This window comes from Esox lucius, chromosome 7 (genome assembly GCF_011004845.1).
Source record: "Esox lucius isolate fEsoLuc1 chromosome 7, fEsoLuc1.pri, whole genome shotgun sequence".
Lineage (NCBI taxonomy): Eukaryota > Metazoa > Chordata > Actinopteri > Esociformes > Esocidae > Esox > Esox lucius.
Window position 1 is genome coordinate 44352248 of NC_047575.1, and position 25377 is coordinate 44377624.

A 25377-nucleotide genomic window follows, 5' to 3' on the forward strand; every position below is an offset into this window, starting at 1 on the left:
TATCTTTAGGAACCTAGGTTGTTATTGTTTATTTAATACATGCATTATTGAATGAGACATTTAGCAGTATAATTGTTTAAAGGAAGTTATTGCGAATGCATTACAAGGATTTCAACCATTTTAACCCAAGTTATATGCTTTGTTTATAATGTATTTTTTCCAAACCTTTGGCCCCTGGTGTGCCATCCCACAAATCTAAAGGGTGGCCTCTTCAGGACTTAACTCAGATCACAGACAAAGTATGTTGGAAAGCATGGACAGTGTCTTTGAGGCCATAACATTTTTAATTAGTACATATGGGCCTGGGGCCCGATTCTGGTCTGCTTAATGCCCAAACATTTTGGCAGTGAAATGTTTTGCTCAGGTGCGACGAATAAACAACAAACAAAAGGGTAGAATATATATATATTTAATATTCAAGTGCAATGTGTTGGTTCCTTTACAGACTCTTACTAGGCTCCAGGGTAGTAGTAGTGTGCATGTGTTATCTGATCAAAAAGTTATCTAGAAGGTTGTCTTACACCACAGATTGGTAAATGCAATCAGCATGAGTAGATTCATAGGTGCCTGAGCAGTAGAGCCACTGAAGCAGAAACTCCTCTACTTTCAAAATACAGATATAAACTAATGTCAGTCAAGAACATTGTTTTGTTGTGATGTTGATACATTAATAATAACTAATTGAACGTTTATACTGCCTTGACTGAGTCCTCCCTTTGCACAGCTCCCTTTTCCTCCTAAGCCTCCCGACAACTCCTCAAATAATGTTCTCAATAAATCAGGGATAGGCAGTAAAAGAAAAGACCAACACACTCAACTATGCTCAAGCAATGGTGGTGTTAAAAAGCTGACAAGTGGCCAGTAAGGCCTGTGGGGAATGTAAATGAGCCAGCATTGCTTGTGTAGGCACCATCAGCAGGGATTTCCTTTCCCATTGCGCTTCAAATGGGGTGCCTGGAAAAACTAAGGTAATAGTTGGTTGTCCTTTCCGGTTTAAGCTGAGAATGTGCATACTGCCATCTAAAGTGTGCGGTTTGAAAAGGTAAAGTCTGCGATTTACCGCCACCTACTGTAATGTTCACAAGTATAATTGGTTTATCTTTCCCGATGACCTGGGCAGAATCAGGTGATCCTTCCATCACTCATTATGAAGCTCAACCCAGTTAAAGACATTAAAAGGCCTGTGAAAAAAACAGGTTATATCCATCGACTCCAGATGTATTCAACCTCTCTCCTCAGGAGACGCACCCCCCCCCCCCCCCCTCCCAAATTAGTGTTTAATCAAGCACTAATTTGCTGACAAGACACATCAGGTGTGTTTGCTCTGGACTATATGAAATACATGCAACAGCTGGGGGTCCCTGGGGTGAGAGCTGAATACCTCTGATCTAGTTTAACTCTACAGCAGTAAAATTCCACTTAGTAACCAACAGAGGAAAGTTTGTTGACAACCCTCTGAGCGAGTCACTGGAAGGAGTGGTTTGGGATTAACTGACATTTCCATTTACCAGGAGGTTTTGCAAAGTTTTTGTACTGAACCCAGGCCGCTGAAATTAATGTACTACAGATTTTAAGGTACGTAAAATCCCCAAACATCCAAAAGTGAAGACACTAGCAACTGCATTTTTGTATGTGAATGTGGCACTAGGTGGGGGGTGTCCAACAGAAACTGTGCAACATTTTAAAATGTCAGGTAATCAACAAATATTTTTCCATTTATGGTCACCATGGGGGGAAAAAACATTTAATATCAAAAGAATCAATAGCAATTTTCACACTACAAATAGAGCCAAGCTTTACAAAAATTGGTTAGGATTCCAGAATTGTACCTGTAAAAATACATTAAACCTTTGTGGTACAGTTAGAGCCCGCACGTGAAAAGGGTAAATGTGTGTACAGCTGCAAGTCTCGATATTCTGAATTACATCTCAGTAGCAAATGTCTTATACTGTGTCCCCATAGCTGTACATTATTGATCACAAAAAAAGATTAGAGTGAGGAAATACAATAAGTATTTAAAAATCACACTCAAATCTAGAAGAATTTATTAACTTGGATATGAAGCAAAGTTTGGAGTACACCACATTTTTTTACTGACTGTACAAGGGGGAAATGCAGGACAGGAAAAAAAAAAAAACATTCTGTTAAGTACAAAATGTGTTACAGCTTGTTAATTACAATTTACACTCTATACTTCGTCATCTCCTAAACATCTACATGGTCAGTTTGAGTCAGGTTAATGCCTCGATAAATCTCCTTCATTTCTTCTTCTTTTTCTTCTTGGGAGGACCTTGATCGGAGTCACTGCCTTTTGACGAATCAGAATCAGAGCCTGAGCTACTTAAGCTGCTAGAGCTAGAACTGTCGTCACTGTCACTACTGCTGTCACTGTCATCCGACGAAGAGCTGGACGAGTCACTACTGTCGGATGATGAGTCACTCGAGGAGCTGTCAGAATCACTGCTGCTACTATCACTAACATCCTTTGACCTGAAACCAAAAAGCACAACACACAAAACCATTAATACATGAAGAAAAGGAAAAAAAAAAAAGAGAGGAAATTGCAGTGAGGTGTCCCATGAGGTGTGAATTAGAAAAAAGATTACTTGAGCAATCTAAAATGGTCATGACAAATGTATTTTACTTAAAACAAGAAACATTTAATAACCGGATTTCCCATCCTCTGAATAACAGTTGAAATATGTTGAAGACTTCAAACCTGAACAAACATGAATGTAAAACACGCACGGTTTCGCAACGGTGTTCGGTTGAAAACTAATGTCGTAGAACCCCCTATTATCGGCATATCCAACAGTCATTTTCAAAAATATCTTCTTGTACGGAGTAATCATTCGATCAAGTCATCAATATTTATGATGATTATTAGTGATATAAAAATGTTAGCTGGCATGTCATTAATGATCATTTTTTTACATTTCACCGGAAATATCAATATTATCAGGTAGTTGGTTGGTGAAGTAGCTAAGAACTACAACCTGGCTAGTTTAATATGCTATGAAACAGTAAAGAAACTAAACTGGGGGGGGGGGGGCTAATTCATCCTAAAATAGGCCTAGGAATGTCCCTGCATAGAAGCAAGTTCGGATGACATTTTACAATCTAAAGTCATTGTTCAACAGCCATATTATACAGTACCTATTTAGCTGAGGTCTTTAACTAAAACTGGCAAACTTCAGTCATTTTTATTTATTTATTTCTGAGCAGAAGCTTTCAGCAAGCACCATCAGTCTGTAGCTGACCCATTCATTTCAACACTGGTTATGGCAAGAGACCACAAGTTTAGGATCTTAAAACTGAACACATCAATTATACCTGCAACCATAGATGCTGGATACATTTGATAGTGTTTTATAGTTAGAGGGACTTCGAAAAGTTACCTTTTCTTCTTTGTTTTTCTCTCACTGGAGCCTTCCTTTCCCAATCTGAATAGGGAATACAGATGATGGGTTAGTAATAATATGCCATGGCTAAGAGGAAGAAAAATCCAAAGATTATTCTCAGCTAGCCAGGGGAAAACCACACATGAATAGAAACACACAAAGCAACAGAGAGGAAATGCCCTCCTATTGACCAGTTGTCTTGTAGAAGCTGTAGATAGCAGTACTAGATAATTGAGGTTGGCTTACAGATGCCTGTCAACTACAGCTGAATTTTTTTCACTGTGCTATGATCCCTACATACTTCATTGCGGAGAGGAATGGTTTGGGGGGTGTGGCTGGGTGTTTGGCTGGAAAAATGTGGTTGGTAGGCCAGGCAAGCGTTATAATACATACATCAACAAAATGCAGTTTAAGTCTAACAATCATGTGACTTCAAAAACAGCAAAAACACACTTCAGGAGAATTTGCTAAATAATAGGACTATATGGGACGAATTAAAGCCTCTCCCTAAAAACGAAACTCAAAAGAAGGTTCTGGAGAATCAAAGTTCACCAAGACGTGCTTCTTTTCATTCGGCTCGCTCAGCCAGGACGTTTTCGCTGGCAGACACACACCGGTGTAGGTGAACTCATTCCCTGACCATGAATAAACAGACAGGCACACCCGGCTTATCCTAAAGAGTCCCTAGAACCCCAGGGAACAAGGCATTCCTGGCTGATGTCCACCTGTCCAGCCCGAACAAGGCCAATTAGCTGCATTCTCTACCAGACCTCCAGGCACCACTGGCGTGCCGTAATCTGGATTAAAACATCTGGCAATGACAACTATTCCACGAGACAGTGGCTAGGACCACAACTTCTCGTGAGTTTGTGAAAAGGTCATTAGTGTCACGTGTACACATTGTACCTAACACACAGACTGATGTGTGGGATCTTTTGTCCACAAGGGGGCTATAGAGGACAGGGTTTGACTGATGCTTATGGAATTTAGGCCTGCACTAAAGGTCACTGAATCAACAATTTTTATTTTATTCAAATGTACTATTGCCATTTGATATGGAAAAGCAAAATAAACGTTCCTAAATCTGTAATAACCAAAAATGAACTGGGAATATCAGTCCCTGACATGAAACTTCTAATCACAGAACATTCAGGGTTTATCTGTCCCCAATGGCCACAAAGTTGTTTTTGTGTTCATGAATTTACAATTTATAAACCCAACTAATGCTCACCCAATAATTGCAACAGGGCTGGACAATATTGCCTGGCACGTTTCAACAAGACCATAAGGCAAACTTTTGGTTTTGAATCTGGGAATTAGCATGTTTTGTTCTCTTCCTGAATGAGTGTGAAGCTGGAATAACTTTGGGAATGGATGTTTGCATGTAGCCACTCATGCCAGGGTTGGGCCAATCATATGCATCATGACTGTGTTTGCCTGTCATTTAACACAGGGGTTCCCAAACCTCTCCTGGGGCCCCTCCAGCCATTCCATCTATTAGGTGTAGCTCAGAGCTAGCACACCTGATTCAACAGGTAAGGGTACGTTAATTAGCTAATAAGTAGATTCAGGTGTGCTAGCTCAGCGATACATCTAATAGATGGAATGGCTGGGGGGTCCCCATGAGAGGTTTGGGAACCATTGATGTAACAGATGCCTTCATCCAGCGAAACTTACAAAATTGATGTAAATTAAATGTACAAAATAGTAATTCTTCCACTTTAGCCCATATTTGTTAGAGACATTTTTGGCAGCAACTTTCAGACAGGAGTCAATTTGGATGAAATAAGTACATTTCTATGTCTTCTATCTGGACACTAAGCACACGATCTGTCAAGTTGGATTCTGTTATTCCTACTACTTTCTCAAATTCTTAACTGGGTCCGGGTTTTGACTGGGCCACCCCAGGTCATTGCCGTTTTGTTTTTAAGCCATTCCAGTGGGGCTTTGGCTTTAGGTTTGGGGTCATCGTCTTCCTGGAACATGAATCCTCTCCCAGTTGCCTTGCAGACTTGTGATTTGCTTCCCGGATTTTTTGGGTAATTTGCTGGATCCAATTTGCCCTCTATCTTCACAAGACTTTCCAGGCTCTGATGCAGGAAAGCATCCCCAAAGAATGATGCTGCCACCGTCACCATGCTTCACAATAGCGTGAAGGGACGGTGTTCTCAGGATGATGTGAAGTGTTAGGCTTGCACCAAACAGCGCTTAGAACCAAGAAGCACCCAGGCTACTGTTGCAGTAGGCACATTGTCGCCTAGCTCAGCCCTGGAGGACTGTAACTCCTTTAGAGTTGTCACAGGCCTCACTGACTAATGCCCTTCGACCAGACAACGTTTTTAGGGAAGGCCTGTTCTAGACATAGTCATTGTGCCATATTCTCTACATTTCTTAACAATGGACTTTCCTGTGCTCCAGGAGGCATTCAAAGCCATGGAAATGTTCTTCTATACTACCCTTGAATGGCACTTTAGAAGAACCTTATTCTTTCTTTGAACATTCCTTCATCTTCATTAAGTAGTGTTTTTTTAGGAGTACTGGCCAACTGTGGGACAATTTTCTGTTATTTTTTTATTTGTAAATAATTTAGAACAATTTGCAGATATAATGTATTCAGACGTTATGGACTTAGTGTTGACCAGATACAAAAACATTGAATAAATCAATTTTGATTTCATATTTTAATGTAACACAACACGGGAATATGTCTAGGGAGATTCTTTTGAGAACCACGGCCGCTACGGGGCACATCAACATATCACCATAATATCAAGCACATTTCCACTTAGCGTTTTGGCAGGGAAATGCCAGGATGTTCACAGTACTGTATTATCACAAAGTACATATTGTATATATATGTATTTGGATTCAATACATTTATTCTGAGTTTCCAGTGTCTCCAGTTTCCACACATTAAGACAAAACCCATGTCATCCACAGGCAAATGGATTTGCGCTATATGGTTAGCCGACTTACCCTGTGGTGTGGACCTGTTTATTCTCATTTTCTTTGAGCCTCTTTTTCATTTCGGTTGTCCTTGACGGCCTGTGAAGGTATTTTCGTTTGCCAGTGCACTCATATGTCCAGTGTCCAAACTCCAGACACTTCTGACAACGAACATGCTGTTTATTTGCCTCCCTGAATAAAACAAAGACGTTTACATTAGAAAGAGTTAGGCCTACCACTAAACATTAGCAACAGCAACAGTCGTCGTCCCCAACTTATTTCAAAACCCAAAACAATTCAATGAGTAGCATGACATATTTTTCCTGAAAAAGATAGGTTTCAAAATTATTGTCAACGTTATAATACCGTTGTGCTCATACTTTTGCAAACACTAGGCAGAAATTGTGAAATTTCGGCACTGATTTAGAAAATATGACTGATCATACAAAACAAATATTTTATTTAAGGATGGTGATCATATGAAGCCATTTATCATCACATAGTTGTTTGGCTTCTTTTTAAATCATAACAGAAATCACCCAAATGGCCCTGATCAAAAGTTTACATACCCTTGAATGTTTGGCCTTGATACAGACACACAAGGTGACACACACAGGTGAAAATGGCAATTAAAGGTGGATTGCCCACACCAGTGGCTCTTTGTAATCAGTGTCCGTGTGTATAAATAGTCAATGAGTTTGTTAGCTCTCACGTGGATGCACTGAGCAGGCTAGACACTGAGCCATGGGGAGCAGAAAAGAACTGTCAAAAGACCTACATAACAAGGTAATGGAACTTTATAAAGATGGAAAAGATATAAAAAGATATCCAAAGCCTTGCAAATGGCACTAAGTACTGTTCAATCACTTATTAAGAAGTGGAAAATTCTGGGATCTTTTCATACCAAGCCAATGTCAGGTAGACCAAGAAAGATTTCAAACAAAACGGTCAGAAGAATTGTTCGAGATACAAAGAAAAACACAAAGGTAACCTCATGAGCAATACAGGCTGCTCTGGGAAAAGACGGTGTGGTTGTTTCAAGGAGCACAATACGATGATACTTGTACAAAAATGAGCTGCATGGTCAAGTTGCCAGAAAAGCCTTTACTGCACCAATGCATAAGCACTATGTTTGGAGAGGGGTCAACAAGGCCTATAGTAAACAGAATACCATCTGCACTATGAAGCATGGTGGTGGCTCACTGTTGCTCTCGGACTTTCCAGCATGACAATGTCCCTAAGCACAAGTTGACCCTCCAGTGGTCACACACCTCTGGAGTGGCCATCACAGTCTCCTGACCTAAAAATCATCTATCCACTCTGGGGAGATCTCAAACATGCGCTTTATGGAAGACGACCAAAGACTTTGCATGACCTGGAGGCATTTTGCCAAGACAAATGAGCAGCTATACCACCTGCAAGAATTTGGGGGCTCAGCCAACTATTACAAAAGACTGCACACTGCCATTGATGCTAAAGGGGGCAATACACAGTATTAAGAACTAAGGGTATGCAGACTTTTGAACAGGGGTCAGTTCATTTTTTGCTTTGCTGCCATGTTTTGTTTTATGATTGTGCCATTCTGTTATGACCTACAGTTGAATGTGAATCCCATAAGAAATAAAAGACATGTGTTTTGCCTGCGCACACATGGTTTCTTTACAAATGGTACATATCTTACCAATTGTTCAAGGGTCTGCAAACTTTGAGCACAGCCGTAACTATTGTGTGAAGTCTCCCCTGTAGCGGATAATAGCACCGAGCATCTTCCTGTAGTGTCTAACAAGTCTGCCAAACACTTTGAGGGACCTTGGATCACTCCTCCATGAAGCACATCGCAAGATTCACGATAGTCTGAAGGTTTGTGGTTGTAAACCTGCTTCTTTAGTGCAATCTTTCCAAAGAGCTTTCTGAAATGGATCTGACGTCTAACAGTTGATTTGGAGACTCCAAGGTTCCACTAGACTGTGCAGTTCTGAACGTGTGATCCCAGGACTCTCCTTGGCCCTCCTCACCTGGCAGTACCTGCCAGGTGCATCCTCTTCTTGGCACAGTGCAGCCATTACTTTGCTAGTGGCATTTTCAACTGTTAATGCATTTATGTCCTTTACCTGATCTATGTAGGTAAACTAACTAGGGATGCACCATACAATTTTGTCATTGTCAATACCAATTCTGAGTACAAAACTGAGTATCTGCTGATACCAAGTTCCGGTCCAATACTGCCATTTCCATTTTGTGGAGATGTAAGATTGCCATCATTCTCATACAGAGACTGAATTGTATGTCATACAAAATTTTATTAGCAACTATCTCAATATTAACTTAACATTTAAAATAGAACAATTTTAACAACATTCAAATTTGTGCAAATTCCATTGCAATGTAGAATGGGAACATGGATGCATATTGGTCAAATAGTTACTGCAGTGAAAACAAGGGATGTAACAAACAATTTTCTATAATTTATACAGCCATTTTTTGTTTTTTTTAATCAAAATTACATGTGAATTGTCATGTTTAGATTGTTGAAGTGAAGTTGCGACGTGATCGAAGCAGCACTAAATTAACTTTAATGTTGCAACAATAAATGAACAAGGTTGACTTACTCGACCAGTAAAATCCGGCAGCTTCTATTTCGGTCAATGATTAGTTGCTTATTTTGCCCCTATTACCTTGTTTGGCAACTCTAAGCGGAATGACCTCAAGTGCATCACCGGAAACATTGCTGAATCTGCAGCCATCAGTGAGTCTACACCGAGACTCAATGTGTGGGCAAAAGAATAGGCTGTAAAGCGCAAGATATTTCTAAGAGAAAAATAATGAGCATATGCCACAATATAAGCTAAATTTCATTGTGGAAAACTAGAGCACATTGTCAGGACAATCCGTTTCATGTTTACATAGACTAGCTGTGACCTCGTATTTTTGGCAAGTATAAAACAATTTCCTATGCCGGTATCGGATTGGGGCATCATAATCAATAACCATCTGTCTCCTTTCAACGGAGAAAGCTCTTAGGTTTAACCCATGATGATGGACATCATAGGCCTTTTACAAAGCATGACATCTCATTTATATCCCAGGAAAACATGAACAGTTGAAAGGCTTCAACTAAAAAGCAACGAATTTCATAACAGAACCCTATTTGTTTGGATACATTTTAAATACTCTTAAGAAGTGCAATACAGGCAGAAAATATTGTACTACTCAAAATATTTTATCCGGTATAGGTTTACCAGATAATGACATTACTATTTAGTATATCACTCACAAGCTCTGGAAAGTAGCTATAATGCTGTTATTATAGTATGAAATCGGGTTTTTCAGCATTTCTTTCATTGGGAAAATATTGCTTCCTTTTCCTACTCTTGTCTGTTAATCTAGTTTGAAATTCCCAAATTAATTTTGGCCTCAACCTCAAAATGTATCAAGGTTATATTGAACGACTAATATTTACTTATTTTAAGCTAGTACAGTCCCAGGAAGACCAGGAAATAAAGTGTAAAATGTAGGTATAAAATAACGTTATCATAAATAACGTTCTTTCTCCCTAGGTCTGACTGCATAATCCTGTCCTCAGTTGGGGTATCGAAAGGAAAAAGAAACACTTTCCTGAGAATTCTCTCAATATCGGGATATTTCCTGTCTTCCACTGAATTATTGAGAGCGACCCTGTGTATAGTTACCTAATATTTATTAAATGTAACCATTTTGATAAATAACTTAGTAAACCCCTTTATAACATCGTCTCAAATACGTTACAGTAGCACAAGACAGAAGGCCAGCAGTGTATACCTAGCTAAGTGGCTAATTACTACCGTAAACGTTAGCTACAGTAGCTTGTTAGTTAACTCTTTGTTTTTATAATTTTTTGGTTGGCACGTTGTTAATTGTTCACGAAATAAGCTGAATCAAGTTTGTTCACAAAAAACAAGCATTTTAATAAAAACCAAACTTACGCTTGCCGACGTGCAATAATTCTGTGCATGGGGGTCGCCATGTTGCAGTCTTGACTTCTTGTTTCAGCACATGAAACGCGGGACACTACTGTCCTCGAACTATCAACACTCTAAATAAGTTTATAATACCGCTCGATATTAAAGTAATCTTAATTAGCAAATATTAAACCAAACTGGCCGTAGTTATATTAGTCTTCATTGTAAAATCGTATTTCCTAAAAATGTATTGTTACTTTCTGCTTAAATATGAGGCACTTCCGGGATAGCATACATCATACGCTACCAACCAATCAAAACACAAGATTGAGCAACCCTCTGCTTGCCTGACGACGTTGTCTTCTGCACTATCGTTTGCAACAAATTTCAGTCTGAGACCAAAGATAGAATTTGGGCAAGCACAATATAAATCTGACTAGCTTTAATACAGATTAGCCATAAAACATATTGCCATAAGATTAAAGGGAAACAAGAGTTAAAAATATACCGCTAGCTAACTACACTCCTTGCTCGAAATGTTAAATTGGTACAAATTTGAATAGCTCAAGCTGTTGGAATGTTGTCAAAAAGGGTGGTCACGTGTGTTTTAAAGCAGAAGACCTGGATTTGAGCCCAGTGTGGGGTGACACAAACTGTAAGGGAGGAAGCTATACTGTTAGGAACATCATTTTGAAGGAACAATTATGACCTGTTTTAGATTAATTCCAAATAGTCAATGATTTAATGTAATAAATTAATTTAATATATAAAGAGAGTATTACAATTACATTGTTACATACTCTAAATATCATATTCATCAGTCACATTATTAGTCAATAAAACCTGGAGATTAGTAGAGCAAGCGGGAAAATGTGTTAGTGGAAAATGGTGCTGCCATTGAGTTAGGCCAATTCCAAACTTGACAAGAGCAGAGGTTGACGTCATGTTTTGTAACTAACATCTAAAGATGGCGAAACTTCAATTTTTACTTCCAACGTTTATTTTTCCCAGAAAATAAAATGTAGAAGATAGCTAATTCCTGAAGTTATTCAGGCTATATTACTTTCATTCTAGATGAAACCAAATTGGATTAATATTAGAATAACATTTCAATATTCACGAATTGTAATAAGATGTCATCAAATACCAGGAAACAAGCGATTGGTGATATTTGAAGGATTTTTATTTAACATTAGTATACTTGATATGGTTAACCTTTTTCTGTTACAGAGTTAGGGCTCAGACTTCCAATATCTATTAACTGTATTATGACTTTTACATAATTTAGCATTTCTACCATGCCCATTGTAAATTCCCATCATTTATCTTAGTTTAAACACAATTACTTATTCATGCCTAATCAGATCCTTAATCTATGTATCAATTAAACAATCACTTTAACAGATTAGCTGTCCAGTTGTCTGTCCATGTCAAACTCTGGAATAAAATTGAAAAACCAACATAGCTAAATGTCACATTTAATCACAATTAAATATACATTTATTGGGGGGGACATATTTGAATATTGGGGGGGATGAGCCGACCAAGAAGAGCGAATGTCTCTGGCTGGCTGGCTGGCTGGCTGGCTGACTATACCTTGTTAAATTGCATAGTGGTTATAGAAGCGGACCTGGGAACTATAGGTCCTGAGTTCATGTCTCCTGGCAGTTTACGGTTATATTACGACCGTTTCTGGTGGATTTTCGAAGTACGCGTCGGTGCATGTGTTCTGGGTCAGGATAGACAAGCATATTTGCTGCGTACAACATACAGTAGTTACGTTAGCTTTAACTGAAACTGTATACGGTTATATTGCGACAGTTTCTGGCATGGAAAAGTTCATCTTCAGTCTCGCTAGAAATTGCTCAATTATTATGATTATTCCTAGGAAGTTAGTAGATACTAATAAGTCTATTACTGGCTAATAAGCTGTTCAAACGGCCAGTGGCAAAAGCAATACAGTTCATAGATGCTATGTTGAAGGTGAATGTAATAAGAAACGTTAGTCAGTTTAACAAAATCCTCAAAGGACTCTAGCGACTGCTGAAACGTGTAATGCTGTGGCGTAGTGGTTAAAGAAAGTGCCTCTCATGTGGAAGACACAAGTTTGAATCTATTGAGGGCAACGTCATTTATTTATTATTTCTGGTAGATTCCACGATTCTCTCGTCTTTTCACTAGATTAAGTTATTTATTGTCACCTTTATTGACGGTTATTGTATTAATGTCATTCACAAAAGAAAGAAAAAAGTAAGTTGTTATGCCATGAAAGATTATTTTTTTTCTTATGCCATGAACTGAAATGGCTTTGGCAGACTCGCTAACAACTGCTCAATTCTTATGACTATTCCAGTCAGTAAGTAGATACCAGTAAAGCCTATTATTGGCTAATACACTGTTAAAACGGCGGAGGTTAACTTAGTAAGAAACGTTAGTCAGTTTAACTGTATTAATGTCATTCACAAATGGCCAATTAACTGTTAAAACGGCCTGTGGCAAAAGAGGATTTGTTCAAGATAAACACAAGAGGCAATACTGACAGCTGCCAAATGTATATCTCTGTGGTGTAGTGGTTATCCACACTGTCTTTCGAATCTCGAGAGGGTAACACTTTTTATTGCGGGCCGACTGAACTAGGCTTGCCTGGTTTCTTGTTTTAGAATACAAGTTGTAATTATTAATAAATGCATGTGGGCTGAGTCCGGAGTCTAATTCAGGTCAGAAGCATGACCAGATGGACAAGGACAGGGACAAATTCTACCGAACAACAACATTAACTACCTTAGCTATGCAGATGACACTCAGATATACACTGAACAAAATTATAAACGCAACACTTTTGATTTTGCCCCCATTTATCATGAGCTGAACTCAAAGATCTAAGACTTTCTCTATGTACACAAAAGGCCTATTTCTCTCAAATATTGTTCACCAATTTGTCTAAATCTGTGTTAGTGAGCACTTCTCCTTTGCCGAGATAATCCATCCACCTCATAGGTGTGGCATATCAAGATGCTGATTAGACAGCATGATTATTGCACAGGTGTGCCTTAGGCTGGACACAATAAAAAGCCACTCTAAAATGTGCAGTTTCACTGTATTGGGGGGTTCCGGGGGGTTCCCGAAAACCAGTCAGTATCTGGTGTAACCACCATTTGCCTCACGGTTTCTATTTTTATATTCTATGTTTGATTATTATGTTGTTTTGATGTTTTCATTTTAGTGTTTGTTTTCTTTGTCTTTTTTCGTTTCATTTTCTTTGTAAAGCACATTGAATTCCTTGTATGAATTTTGCTATACAAATAAACTTGCTTGCTTGCAGTGACATTGTTTGGGGATGCTTTCCATTATTAGGGTATGGATAAATTACTGTCATTTAAGGAACCATGAATGACAGGCCATCCATCTGTGTCCTAAAGCTGAAGTCCAGCTGGATCATGCAGCAAAATACTGATCTGAAACATAACCATAAGAATTGTTGAATAAAAAAATATTAAGTGTTGGAATGCCCTGTAAAAGCTTGGGAGTAGATGGTTCTATCTCCAAAAAGATGGTTCAAAATTAACTAGCTTTAAAACCTTTATGGTGTCAGCTATTTCTTTATTATATTATTTTAAAGGTTTGCAAAAGAAACTACAACATTTTATTTTATGTGCATTTTCATTTTTAACCATGATAGATATACAGATATAACATATAAGAAAAAATAAACAGGTTACTAAAAATAGAACACAAATAAAGTATTTGCAAGTAATCAAAGTATATAGCCTAAATACATAATTATTCACATTTGGTGTGCGTGTTTGTCGGGTGAGTGCGCACGTTGATGCGTGTGCGTACTACTCAACAGTCTGATGGCTTGCAGACAGAAACTGTGTCCGAGCCTCTTAACAGCATGAATTAAACTTAACAACGTGAATGTGAACTTGTACCAACCCGTAGAGATAGAAACTTAACAGATCTAGGCAACGACAATCCGGACATCTGTCCAAAATGTAAGATAGAACATTCTAGTCCCAAGATCTCGAAATACCAGACCATCGAAAGGTCCAGAGACATCTAGAATTGTTCAATTCTCGCGATATTTAATTGAGATTCAGCGTGAACTGGCAAAATCACCTTGCATCTACCGGTGTGCACCACCGTCCACTACCAGAGTAACTTAGCAAGCCTATTTGTCTAAACAGTGCTGTGGATTATGCATTGAATACTCATTTCTGATTAGCCATTATCCACAATCGTCAAAGAATTTAAACACGTTTCTATTTTCTTAAAGAGTTATCTACGTCAACATTTAATACTTGTAGAATACCGGCACGGTAGCGTGGAAGATGTCAGTGGTGGGAATTGATGTGGGCTTTCAAAGCTGCTATGTTGCTGTAGCTCGAGCAGGAGGAATTGAGACCGTAGCCAACGAATATAGCGACCGAAGTACACCGTAAGTAAACCCGTTGGCAACGGATAATTATCTTATATTGATTAACCACCCAGTTTAACACATTAATGGATTGTAAGAGTTGCCAGTTTGTTTTTGCGGCCTTGAGAACCCAATAGTAGCTTATTAGCTTAACTAGCTAGCTAACAGTTGTGTGCATATTTCTGATATGATACTGTACTGCACGTGAATTCAACAACATAATGTAAGTTTGCTATAGTTGACGTACAGTCACTAATATATCCATCCTGTGATCATTTATCACATTGACTTATTTCACTTGTGTGGCGACCTAGTTAATAGTTGCTGACTAATAGTTCCTTATCAAATTCTGAAGATTTTGTATACTACTAGTGTCACGAAAGCTACCCAGTTCGCTGGCTAGTTAGCTCACTGCTGTATTGGCTCAATTGCGAACATGACTACATCCGTCCGTCACCCGCAAGAATATTCTAGCACTTTTGCAGTGCGTAGAACTGTGTCGTATACCATCCAATCAGAATCAATGATGTCATGTGACGTTTTCAGTGTTTATACTACACATTTTTGTATCCAAGACGATAACGTTACATATCGTTTTTATACGAGATGCGTATAATTAAAATGCAATACAAGACTCATTCAGCTGTTTTTCTTAAGTACAGTACTATTCGAAATATAAAACTTTAATGTACATTTCTAAAACATGATTGGAAGATTGATGTTGCTGCTTCGTGTGTAGGCCAGACATTTTAATGAATAGCCCAATGTCTTTTTTTTTTTTTAACGTGGGCAAATCAATATCCAGTATGCAGAAACAAGTTGTGATGTGGTATTAACATAAACACCATGTACTGCATACACGTGCAACAATAGTAATATTTGTTTTTTTATAACGAGGACCTCATCAAATGCACACCAACAATAACTAATGTTTACAATTCTGGTCAAAATACAATCTGAAGAAGGCAACTATATGTTCATTTTATGAACATATAGCAGCTCGAGTCATTCATACAGATGATAGCCTAAAAAAAAACATTAGAGCATAAGGGGAGATGTTGTATCCTAATGAAACTGGGAATAATGCAGACATTACAAATTGGGGGACACTTTCAATAAAACGCATTACCAACGCGGTGGAGTAAAGCAGATCACACTATACTTATATTATTTATTTTGTTTTAGAACGAAAGTCATTAAATTATTTCTGTATATAATTACACCTGAAATTGTGAAATATAGTTTAATTGAAATGCTATAATATTCACATTGTTTGGTTAGTGAGTGCCTTTGTCAAATTAGTCACATGTATGGTCTATAGTTTTAAGTGGATCGTTCGCAGATAAGTAATTAGTGGAATTACACATGAAACATGATCTTATCTAAACTATATTGTTTGACAGACTAGTCATTCACGCCTATGAATCACATTGTAGCATGAGCGTGAGCATGCGCGTTTCCGTTAAACACCTTGTATGCTGCTACAGCGCCAATAGGTTTTGATTTAACAAAAGTAAGTTTTTCCCCTACCGAATGAATTATATTGAGTGTTGGATTAATCTTAAGTATGCATTACATTGAGCGTGTAAATGACTTGATGGAAATGTTAGCCATTTATGGTTGACAGAACGTTGAATTGAGGTTGCATCCATACCCAGGCGATTAATGCATACAGTTATGTGCACGGATGTTGTACATGTGATCCAGGACTTAATACATGGTTGCAAGGTAAAAACGGCCATCCCATGGGTATGCAAGTATCTGTTTTGTACCAAAACACTATGACCTGCAGGTTTAGTTTGATATGTTAGGCCTAAACCACAGTTGATCGACTCACTGTGATCAGTGTGAGCAAAAGGGTAACATCTAAAAAAAAAAAAAGTGTGGTTCATGTCAAGTGGAGTAGTTTTACTCTAACAGTTTATTTTCCTCGACAGGGAGGCTGCAATCAAAGAGCTAGGAACAAACAACTTTTTCCTGTATTTGAATGAATAACAATGCACAATATGACATCAGTAGCAACAATGATTTACTGTTATTTAACTTGGGGACGTATCGGCTTGTATTTGCCTGTCAGTAGTCTATCGGGACACCTAATTGAAATGTTGCCCCCCCTTTAGGTTGATTATGTCAATCAGGTTCGTAAGTGGGAGGGCAACATTTGAAACAGGTGTGCGAGTGCCAGGGCAAAAACCAAAACATGCACCCCTTTGCGTCCCGAGGACCTGGATTAAGAAACAGAGGCCACATTTCTACCCATGTATCATGTGCAACACGACCCGCTGTTTAAATAGCCTAATGGTTAAAGACACAAGCCTGACACACAGAAATCTGTGTATCCAATCCAGCCTGGGCAACAACATTCATCCCTTCTAATCGCAGGCCGGCAGAACTGGGCTTGCCCGGTTCCTTTTCTGGTTTTTGTACAAAAACCTTTCCCTGACATCTCCATCGATTATACACTATTTCAAGGGTTTTTGGATGACTTGGTTTACTGTTTTCTTTGTTGTTCTTGTTTTTTTAATGTTTTATTTTAATTTTTTTTTATCTACGAAGGATGATTCACTGTGATCATTTAAAGTAAATGGTTTGCTTTTCCCCCCCAGATCATTTGTTTCCTTTGGACCACGGAATCGTGCAATAGGAGCTGCAGCCAAAGGCCAGGTAAAGCCCTCTTTAAACCATACAGATAGTACAAGTACTTTGTTCAATCAACGACCATGTTATTTGACTAGTATTTGTATTGAATCTGTTTTCTCTAAAGGTGGTAACAAATTGTAAGAACACTGTTCAAGGGTTCAAGAGATTCCATGGCAGGGCTTTTTCAGACCCGTATGTCCAGTCGGCAAAATCCAACTTGGTTTATGACCTGGCCCCCGTGCCTTCTGGGACGACTGGCATCAAGGTAAATGACCGGAAGTGAAGATCGATCAGATGCTAAAAAATATCATGGTGCTAGAAGCGTGGTCAAAATATCAGAGTGGGCTGAGATACTAAGCATGCAAGCACTTCACTTTACATTTTGCTAGGTGATGTACATGGAGGAGGAGAGGATTTTTAGCATTGAACAGGTCACTGCCATGCTGCTGACAAAACTGAAGGAGACTGCTGAGACGGCGATGAAGAAACCTGTGGCAGACTGTGTCATCTCTGTAAGCAGTTTTCCGTTTACTCGAGCAAGGCCCTGATATATTGCAATCATAGGATTCGCTGTAGACATGCTCTGTGCCTTAACAGGGATGTCAGTGTTTTGTTATCACACAGCTTAGGCAGTCAGGAACTGAGCTTTTCTGTCAACGGTTGTTGTTGTTTTTGTCAAATGCTCTTTAGGTTCCCTGCTTCTACACTGACGTAGAGAGGAGGTCAGTCATGGATGCTGCTCAGATTGCAGGACTCAACTGCTTACGTCTCATGAATGAGACCACTGCAGGTACATACCGACGCTGAAATCTTCTGTCTCCTTTAGACTGGGTCTGAACCCATCTCTCTGTCTCATTTAGACTTGGTCTGAACCCATCTCTCTGTCTCCTTTAGACTGGGTCTGAACCCATCTCTCTGTCTCATTTAGACTTGGTCTGAACCATCTCTCTGTCTCATTTAGACTTGGTCTGAACCATCTCTCTGTCTCATTTAGACTTGGTCTGAACCATCTCTCTGTCTCATTTAGACTGGGTCTGAACCCATCTCTCTGTCTCATTTAGACTGGGTCTGAACCCATCTCTCTGTCTCCTTTAGACTGGGTCTGAACCCATCTCTCTGTCTCCTTTAGACTTGGTCTGAACCATCTCTCTGTCTCATTTAGACTGGGTCTGAACCCATCTCTCTGTCTCCTTTAGACTTGGTCTGAACCCATCTCTCTGTCTCCTTTAGACTTGGTCTGAACCCATTTCTCTGTCTCCTTTAGACTTGGTCTGAACCCATCTCTCTGTCTCCTTTAGACTTGGTCTGAACCCATCTCTCTGTCTCCTTTAGACTTGGTCTGAACCCATCTCTCTGTCTCCTTTAGACTTGGTCTGAACCCATCGCTCTGTCTCTTTCAGTCACACTTGCATATGGGATCTATAAACAGGATCTCCCTGCCCCTGAAGAAAAGCCAAGAAATGTGGTGTTCGTAGATTTGGGCCAATCTGCCTATCAGGTCTCAGTGTGTGCATTCAACAAAGGAAAGCTCAAGGTACATTTTTGATACCTTAAGAAACAAAGTCAGTAATTTTCTTTTTAAATGCATTAAGGCATTTTAATTTATGTGTGTACTTTGTCTTTCAGATGCTAGCTTCTGCATTTGACACAGAATTAGGTGGCAAAGACTTTGATGAGGTGTTGGTGAACCATTTCTGTGACGAGTTTGGCCAGAAATACAAGTTGGATGTGAAGTCAAAGCCCAGAGCCCTGGTTCGTCTCTACCAGGAGTGTGAGAAGCTGAAGAAGCTGATGAGTGCCAATTCCTCCGATCTGCCCCTTAACATTGAGTGCTTCATGAATGACATTGATGTGTCTGGAAAACTCAACAGGTTAGCGAAAAAGACCTCTCACTCATCTCATTGCCTTTCAATTACGAATGGCCATCTGCAGTTGAAAGAACACATGCCAGCCAGTGTTTTAATTTGCTGCGTGTGTTACCATGATGCCAGCAGCTGCATTTGTACACAGTATCTATTAATATCCAATGATCACTTTGGTTTCAGAGGCCAGTTTGAGGATATGTGTGCCGCGCTTCTGGCCAAAGTGGAGGCTCCCCTGCGCAGCATAATGGAACAAGCCAGTGAGTAGTACAAAATAAGAGAAGTACACCTTAATCACGTGCGCGCTCAGCCGTTTCATGCTCTTGCTGAGACCAGGGTGGGCTGTTAGATCTGACCGCCTGTGTGTTCCATCCACGGTCCAGAGCTAAAGAAGGAAGACATCTACGCTGTAGAAATCGTCGGTGGTGCCTCCAGGATCCCAGCTGTCAAGGATAGAGTCAGCAAATTCTTTGGAAAAGATCTGAGCACAACATTAAATGCAGACGAGGCTGTTGCACGAGGATGTGCACTGCAGGTATCATGTCATGAACCACTGTCCCCCGTGAACTCTTCAGCAAGTGGCCATGTTATTTTTAGTCACGCATGGAACCGGTCAATATCACTGTAGTTAACCTGATGTTTACTGGCATGGCACAGTTCTTTGGACTAAATAACCACACACCGTTGACATTCAGCTCAGGAACTTGTTTGCTTCATCCCCTTAGTGTGCGATCCTGTCCCCTGCCTTCAAAGTCAGGGAGTTCTCCATCACAGACGTTGTCCCGTATTCCATCTCTTTGAAGTGGAACTCCGCTGCAGAGGACGGATTAAGGTATGGTCTCTGTTCACGTTGCTCATAGTCCTGTTTGACTGCGTTTGCCGTGGAGCCCAATGAGCTGCGAGTGACCTGTGTCGTCTTCCGATCTCCCCCGCTCCAGTGATTGTGAGGTATTCCCAAGGAACCATGCGGCGCCCTTTTCAAAGGTGTTGACGTTTTACCGGAAAGAACCTTTCTACCTGGAGGCCTACTACAATAATCCCAAAGAGCTGCCCTACCCTGACCCCAAAATAGGTAACACAACCTCTTTTGTAGCGCGTTCAGTTAGTGATTTACTTTTTAATAGTTATTTTTGAGGCTGTGTTACTGATTGTCTTCTAATGCTGGTCTCTTCAGGTCAGTTCATGGTCCAGAAAGTGGTTCCCCAGGCAAATGGTGAGAGTTCAAAGGTCAAGGTGAAGGTCAGGGTGAATGTCCATGGGATCTTCAGCGTGTCCAGTGCCTCACTAGTAGAGGTTTTAAAACCTACTGAGGGAGAGGAGCCCATGGAGACGGACCCTGCCAGCAAGGAAGAGGAGGTCTGTCACTGTTTCTGCGTGGTGTTTACTGTTTATGTAGCCAACTGTAGTGTCTATGATCTGCTAATATCCAATTTTATGGATGATGAAACAACTTACATTTATTCCATAAAAATTGTCATGTCATGTCTCAAGCAAAATCTGCTTCATTCAGGAAATCTATTTATTTTACCTTGTTGTTTCTTTATTTTTTTGTGATCTGACTATCTGTGCTCTAATGTCAAGCCAACATTTGTTATTAACTCCATGTGAATTGAGAGCTAATGGAATGTGTTTGTTTCATCAGAGTAAAATGCAGACTGACCAAGATGACCAGAAAGCCCAAGGTGATGAACAGAAAGATAATGCAGAAAAGAAGTCTGAGTCTGAGGAAATGGAGGTAACTGTTTGTTTTGTACTGGTATGTGTCCATTGCAAAAGAGTTGGGACCAGTGCAAAATATCAAAGTATTTATTTTTCTTTTAAATTCAGACATTAGACGATGTAAAACAAGAGAAGAATCAGGCTCCATCGGCAAAGAAACCCAAAGTGAAAACGAAGATTGTGGAGCTCCCAATCGAAAACAGCCTGAACTGGCAACTAACCAATGACACAGTCAATCTGTTCATGGAGAATGAGGTAATGTTGTTGAACGCGGTGAAACTTGAGTTTCATGCAGCATTAATTGATAGGCTTATCAAAAATCTCTGTGATGCTATTATTGTGACTGCAGTACAATATTGGAACCTGCCCTATATCGATAGTTGGCTGTAGTTGTTTTCGTTATTTAAAGGTGCACTGTGTAGAATCCAGCCTGTAGTTTTCCCTTACCAAATTAGTCCAGAATCGTTTTAGCTAGTCCATGGTGGTTTGAAGTGGTGAGGATGTCTAAAGTGAATATGGGGACACTAAAAGTCGATGCAAATTGATAGACGGACCTGCAAAAAAGTTTAAATGGGAATATCACAGGCACTCTGAACAATTTTGTGAAACAAAAATGTGAAACATTACCTGCTTGTTTTCAGTATACTTGTTTCTATGCTAATAGTACATACAAATCTTACCGATTGACCGTTTAAGTTACAACCCTGTTTCCAGAAAAGTTGTGATGCTCTGTAGAATGTAAAGAAAAACGGAATCCAATGATTTAACCCACATGCCTAAAAAAACACACAACATAGCTAACTCTGTTAACTTGCATATTATATTTATGCATATTTATTTTCCATGCAACACCGTTTTCATAATTGAACTTAATTAACTTTAACAATGTTTTTTTTTATTATTTTCTGTTAACAACTGTTATTATGGCAGACAAAGGCCTAAAAAAAAATCCCTTTTTAGAGTTATTAACAGAAAAGTTGCAACACATATTTGTCTTAAAACTTAACTTTCAACTCAACAGAGTAAGCTACATTACATAAGGTATAGTGTATAACAGCTATATAGGTATAATAGTAATTAGGGCAGACATAAGTCTATGAAATCACTTCTGAAGATTTACACTCAAAGCAAATGTTGTTATAGACCCAAGAAATCAACTTTTAGGGTTACTCACTCAATATGAACAGGAGAGCCTTGTATGGGCGTTGACAAGTGAGGTGAAGTCAGGAGTAATTTCTGTTGAAGCAGTGTGCGGTACTGTTGAAGCAGTGTGCGGTACTGTTGAAGCAGTGTGCGGTACTGCTGCAAGATGTTCATCAGTGAAGCTGCATCTGCACTTGGACTTGTTGAATTGTAGCATCGGGTGACAGTTTTTGTATTTCGCTGCATGCTTGCTCTGGAAGTGCCTCTGCAAATTGCACTCTTTAAAAACTGTGACGTTAGCTTAACATGTTAAGCAAGTTTTTATTTTGTATTATTTTAAAAGTTTTGGATGTATCGCGGGCCGGACAGAATGACTCAATGGGCTGGATCCGGACCTGGGGCCTTATCTTGCCCAGGTCTGCTCTAGACGGTGGATTGTTTTGATGTGTAAACTTGCAGATATCAATCGTTGCAGACACCACCTTCCTAGTTAACGTGCGCCACATTTTCTATAGAAACCCTCGGAAGTGTAGAGACAATTGTCAGAACTATATCAGGCTTCTGTGCCGTGCACACACACACACACACACACACACACACACACACCGCTTGATTTTACCACAGCTGAAGCCCACAATCCAGCGTGATACGCCTCAAACAAGCAGGTGTAAATTCAAACGCTATGGAAATGCAAACTAGGAAAAAGTCTAGATTTTATTCTCTCTCTCAATGTTAACAGGCCTTATGTTCCTTGAGTATCTTAATCTTCAAGGCAAATCTAATGTGAGCTGTGTTGAATAAGAACGGGTAGAACTGTTTTTGTATTTCCTGTGTCCACCTCAGGGTAAGATGATTATGCAGGACAAGCTGGAGAAGGAGCGGAATGATGCCAAGAACAATGTGGAGGAGTATGTCTATGAGATGAGGGACAAACTGCACGGAGTCTATGAGAAATTTGTTAATGATTCTGTGAGTATATTCCCTTTGGCTGGCAGAACAAAGAAGCAGTAGCTAACAGTATAACGATGTCCAAAAAAAGGTTCAAATCAAAGTGATTTCTATTAAAGTTTGTTTTTACCAAACTCAGGACAGAGACACCTTTTCGTTAAGACTTGAGGACACAGAGAACTGGTTGTATGAAGATGGGGAGGACCAACAGAAACAAGTTTACATTGACAAACTGGTCGAATTGAAGGTATCATTTTCAATAATTTATCATTTCCAATCCTTACCTATGTCCTATTGTATGGGGTGAGTGGTGACTGAACTTCCTGTTCCGTCCACAGAAACTCGGGCAGCCCATCCAGGACAGATACAATGAGGCGGAGGAGAGACCAAAAGCATTTGATGAACTCGGGAAGCATATCCAACAGTACATGAAGATTGTAGAAGCTTACAAAGCAAAGGTGACCTCTACGACATTGTTACGATATCGTTTGATTAATCAATGTTGATGTAGCCCGGGACTGAAACTGAATGTCGTGTTGATGCCCAGGAGGAGCAGTACGAGCATCTGGATGAGCTGGAGATGTTAAAGGTGGATAAGCAGGTGAACGACGCCATGATTTGGATGAACAGCAAAATGAACGCACAGAGCAAACAGGACCTCACCAAGGAGCCCGCCGTCAAAGTCAGAGAGATTCAGGCAAAAACTAAGGTTAGTGCTGATGATCGGCCCGGGTCAGAAATGTACGCACTCGCTACTTTCTGTAAGTCGTCGGCGAAATGACTAATATGCAGATGTTTACGTAATCTGTCAGTGACTGTTTGTCGGGTCAGAATCGTCTACAGTCGCGAAGGACACATTACACCCACCTAGAACTGACCTTGTAACGGTGTTCCTGGTGGTCGATTACTGTAATACGCCCAGGATGTAAACAAACCAGACAGAATACACATCTTCAGGCGGGGGGAGATTGCTGCACCTAAAATGCCACATGTTAATCTGAAGATCAGTGTGTCCCTGATGTCTCTCTTAAACCCCCTCTTTCCATGTGCGTAGGAGCTTAACGCAGCCTGCAACCCAACTGTTTCGAAACCCAAGCCCAAAGTCGAGGCCCCTAAGGAGGAGAAGTTGGAGCAGAACGGGCCAGTGAACGGGCAGGAGGGCACAGATGAGCAGCCAGTCAGCAGTCCTGAGAAGGGTGAGGAGAGCAGCACCGAGCCTCCTGACACTGCCGCGGGCAAACGGCTGCCGGAGATGGACATTGACTAGCCTCTACGGCTGCCCCCCCGTTCCCGCCTCCCCCGCTTGTGTCTCGCCCCCTCCCTGCCCATGTCTCGCCCCCTCGGCCCCCTCTGAGATCTTACTGATTATAGCCTCTGTTTTGATGACACAGTCCTACAACTATTCCTATAGATACTCTCGATCAGCCTTCTTGGCATGTTCCATTATTTTTTGCTGTTGAAATACAATGAACACATGTTGATGTTGTGTGCGCCGAAGGACGGAAACTTGCTTTCTCTGTATTGCTTCAATGGCCATTTTTGTAAGGAATGTACACGTCATCATCTCTTCAGCCCATGTCTACTGAGATTGTCATATTAAGATGTGATGAGCAAGACAGCCAGTAACCAAGTGTTCGACAGAAGTGCTAAACAGGTAACTATTATGTTTGAATAGGGAAGAGGTTACAAGCTTGACCTTTAGGATTATTCGCCATTGGATGTAACTTGTGCTTTTTTCTTTTTCACTTTAACGTTGCAACTGTTGGATATATTTTGTAGGACACCCTGATGGGATGGAATGGTTAGTATATTCAAATATATTATAGAGGCACTGATTATCTGTCCACTGTATGTTGATTTACATTTGAGTTAATGTCATGCAATATTTCAGTGTAAGGCTGTCTCATTTAAAAGCATTGGTCTGTGAGTTGTTCTCTGGTATAGCCTTGTTTTGTTTTTCTACTCTACAACAGTGTGAATGAATGGTGAAGTCTGATTTGGTGCTGTTCCCACTCACCAGAAGCAAAATAAAGACATATTTGTCTAGGAGAATTACTTGAAAATTGCAATTACGTTTCACATGCTTTGAGGAACTTGATTCTGATAAAATACTCGGTACAACACACTGAACATAGTTGGTTTGCATTTACAGATCTGCCAACCTGGTAAGCGCTTGTTGTTTCTTTCCATGCTAGATCAATGACAGGGAGTACACAATTATTATTTAATTTCATTGACTGGTTGCATTAAATGTTTTCAAAGTCATTATGTTTTAACACATGCAAATATGCAAAAAATAAAATCACGATGAGCAACCTCAGAAAACTACAGGAGGCCCCCTAAATCAAACAAAGGAAAATGCC

At 39.9% G+C, this 25377-nt stretch overlaps 2 protein-coding genes across 2 annotated transcripts; one reads left to right on the forward strand and one right to left on the reverse strand.

Annotated features, from left to right (window-relative positions):
• Positions 1-1732: 1732 nt before the first annotated feature.
• On the reverse strand, positions 1733-10573 carry zcchc10 (zinc finger, CCHC domain containing 10). The gene is given in 4 exon segments (NM_001303755.1): positions 1733-2490; positions 3399-3443; positions 6378-6539; positions 10310-10573. Coding segments are annotated over 4 exon segments (480 nt in total). The 5' UTR covers positions 10351-10573; the 3' UTR covers positions 1733-2258.
• A 3817-nt stretch (positions 10574-14390) lies between these two features.
• Positions 14391-25080, forward strand: hspa4a (heat shock protein 4a). Its single transcript, XM_010871119.5, has 19 exons — positions 14391-14723; positions 17309-17366; positions 17467-17607; positions 17732-17854; positions 18033-18132; positions 18743-18876; positions 18969-19213; positions 19388-19464; positions 19588-19739; positions 19930-20036; positions 20143-20276; positions 20379-20560; positions 20847-20939; positions 21032-21178; positions 22910-23035; positions 23154-23261; positions 23353-23472; positions 23562-23723; positions 24069-25080. Exons 1-19 carry the CDS (start codon positions 14617-14619, stop codon positions 24279-24281), a joined length of 2529 nt encoding a protein of 842 aa, XP_010869421.1. The 5' UTR covers positions 14391-14616; the 3' UTR covers positions 24282-25080.
• Positions 25081-25377: the final 297 nt, after the last annotated feature.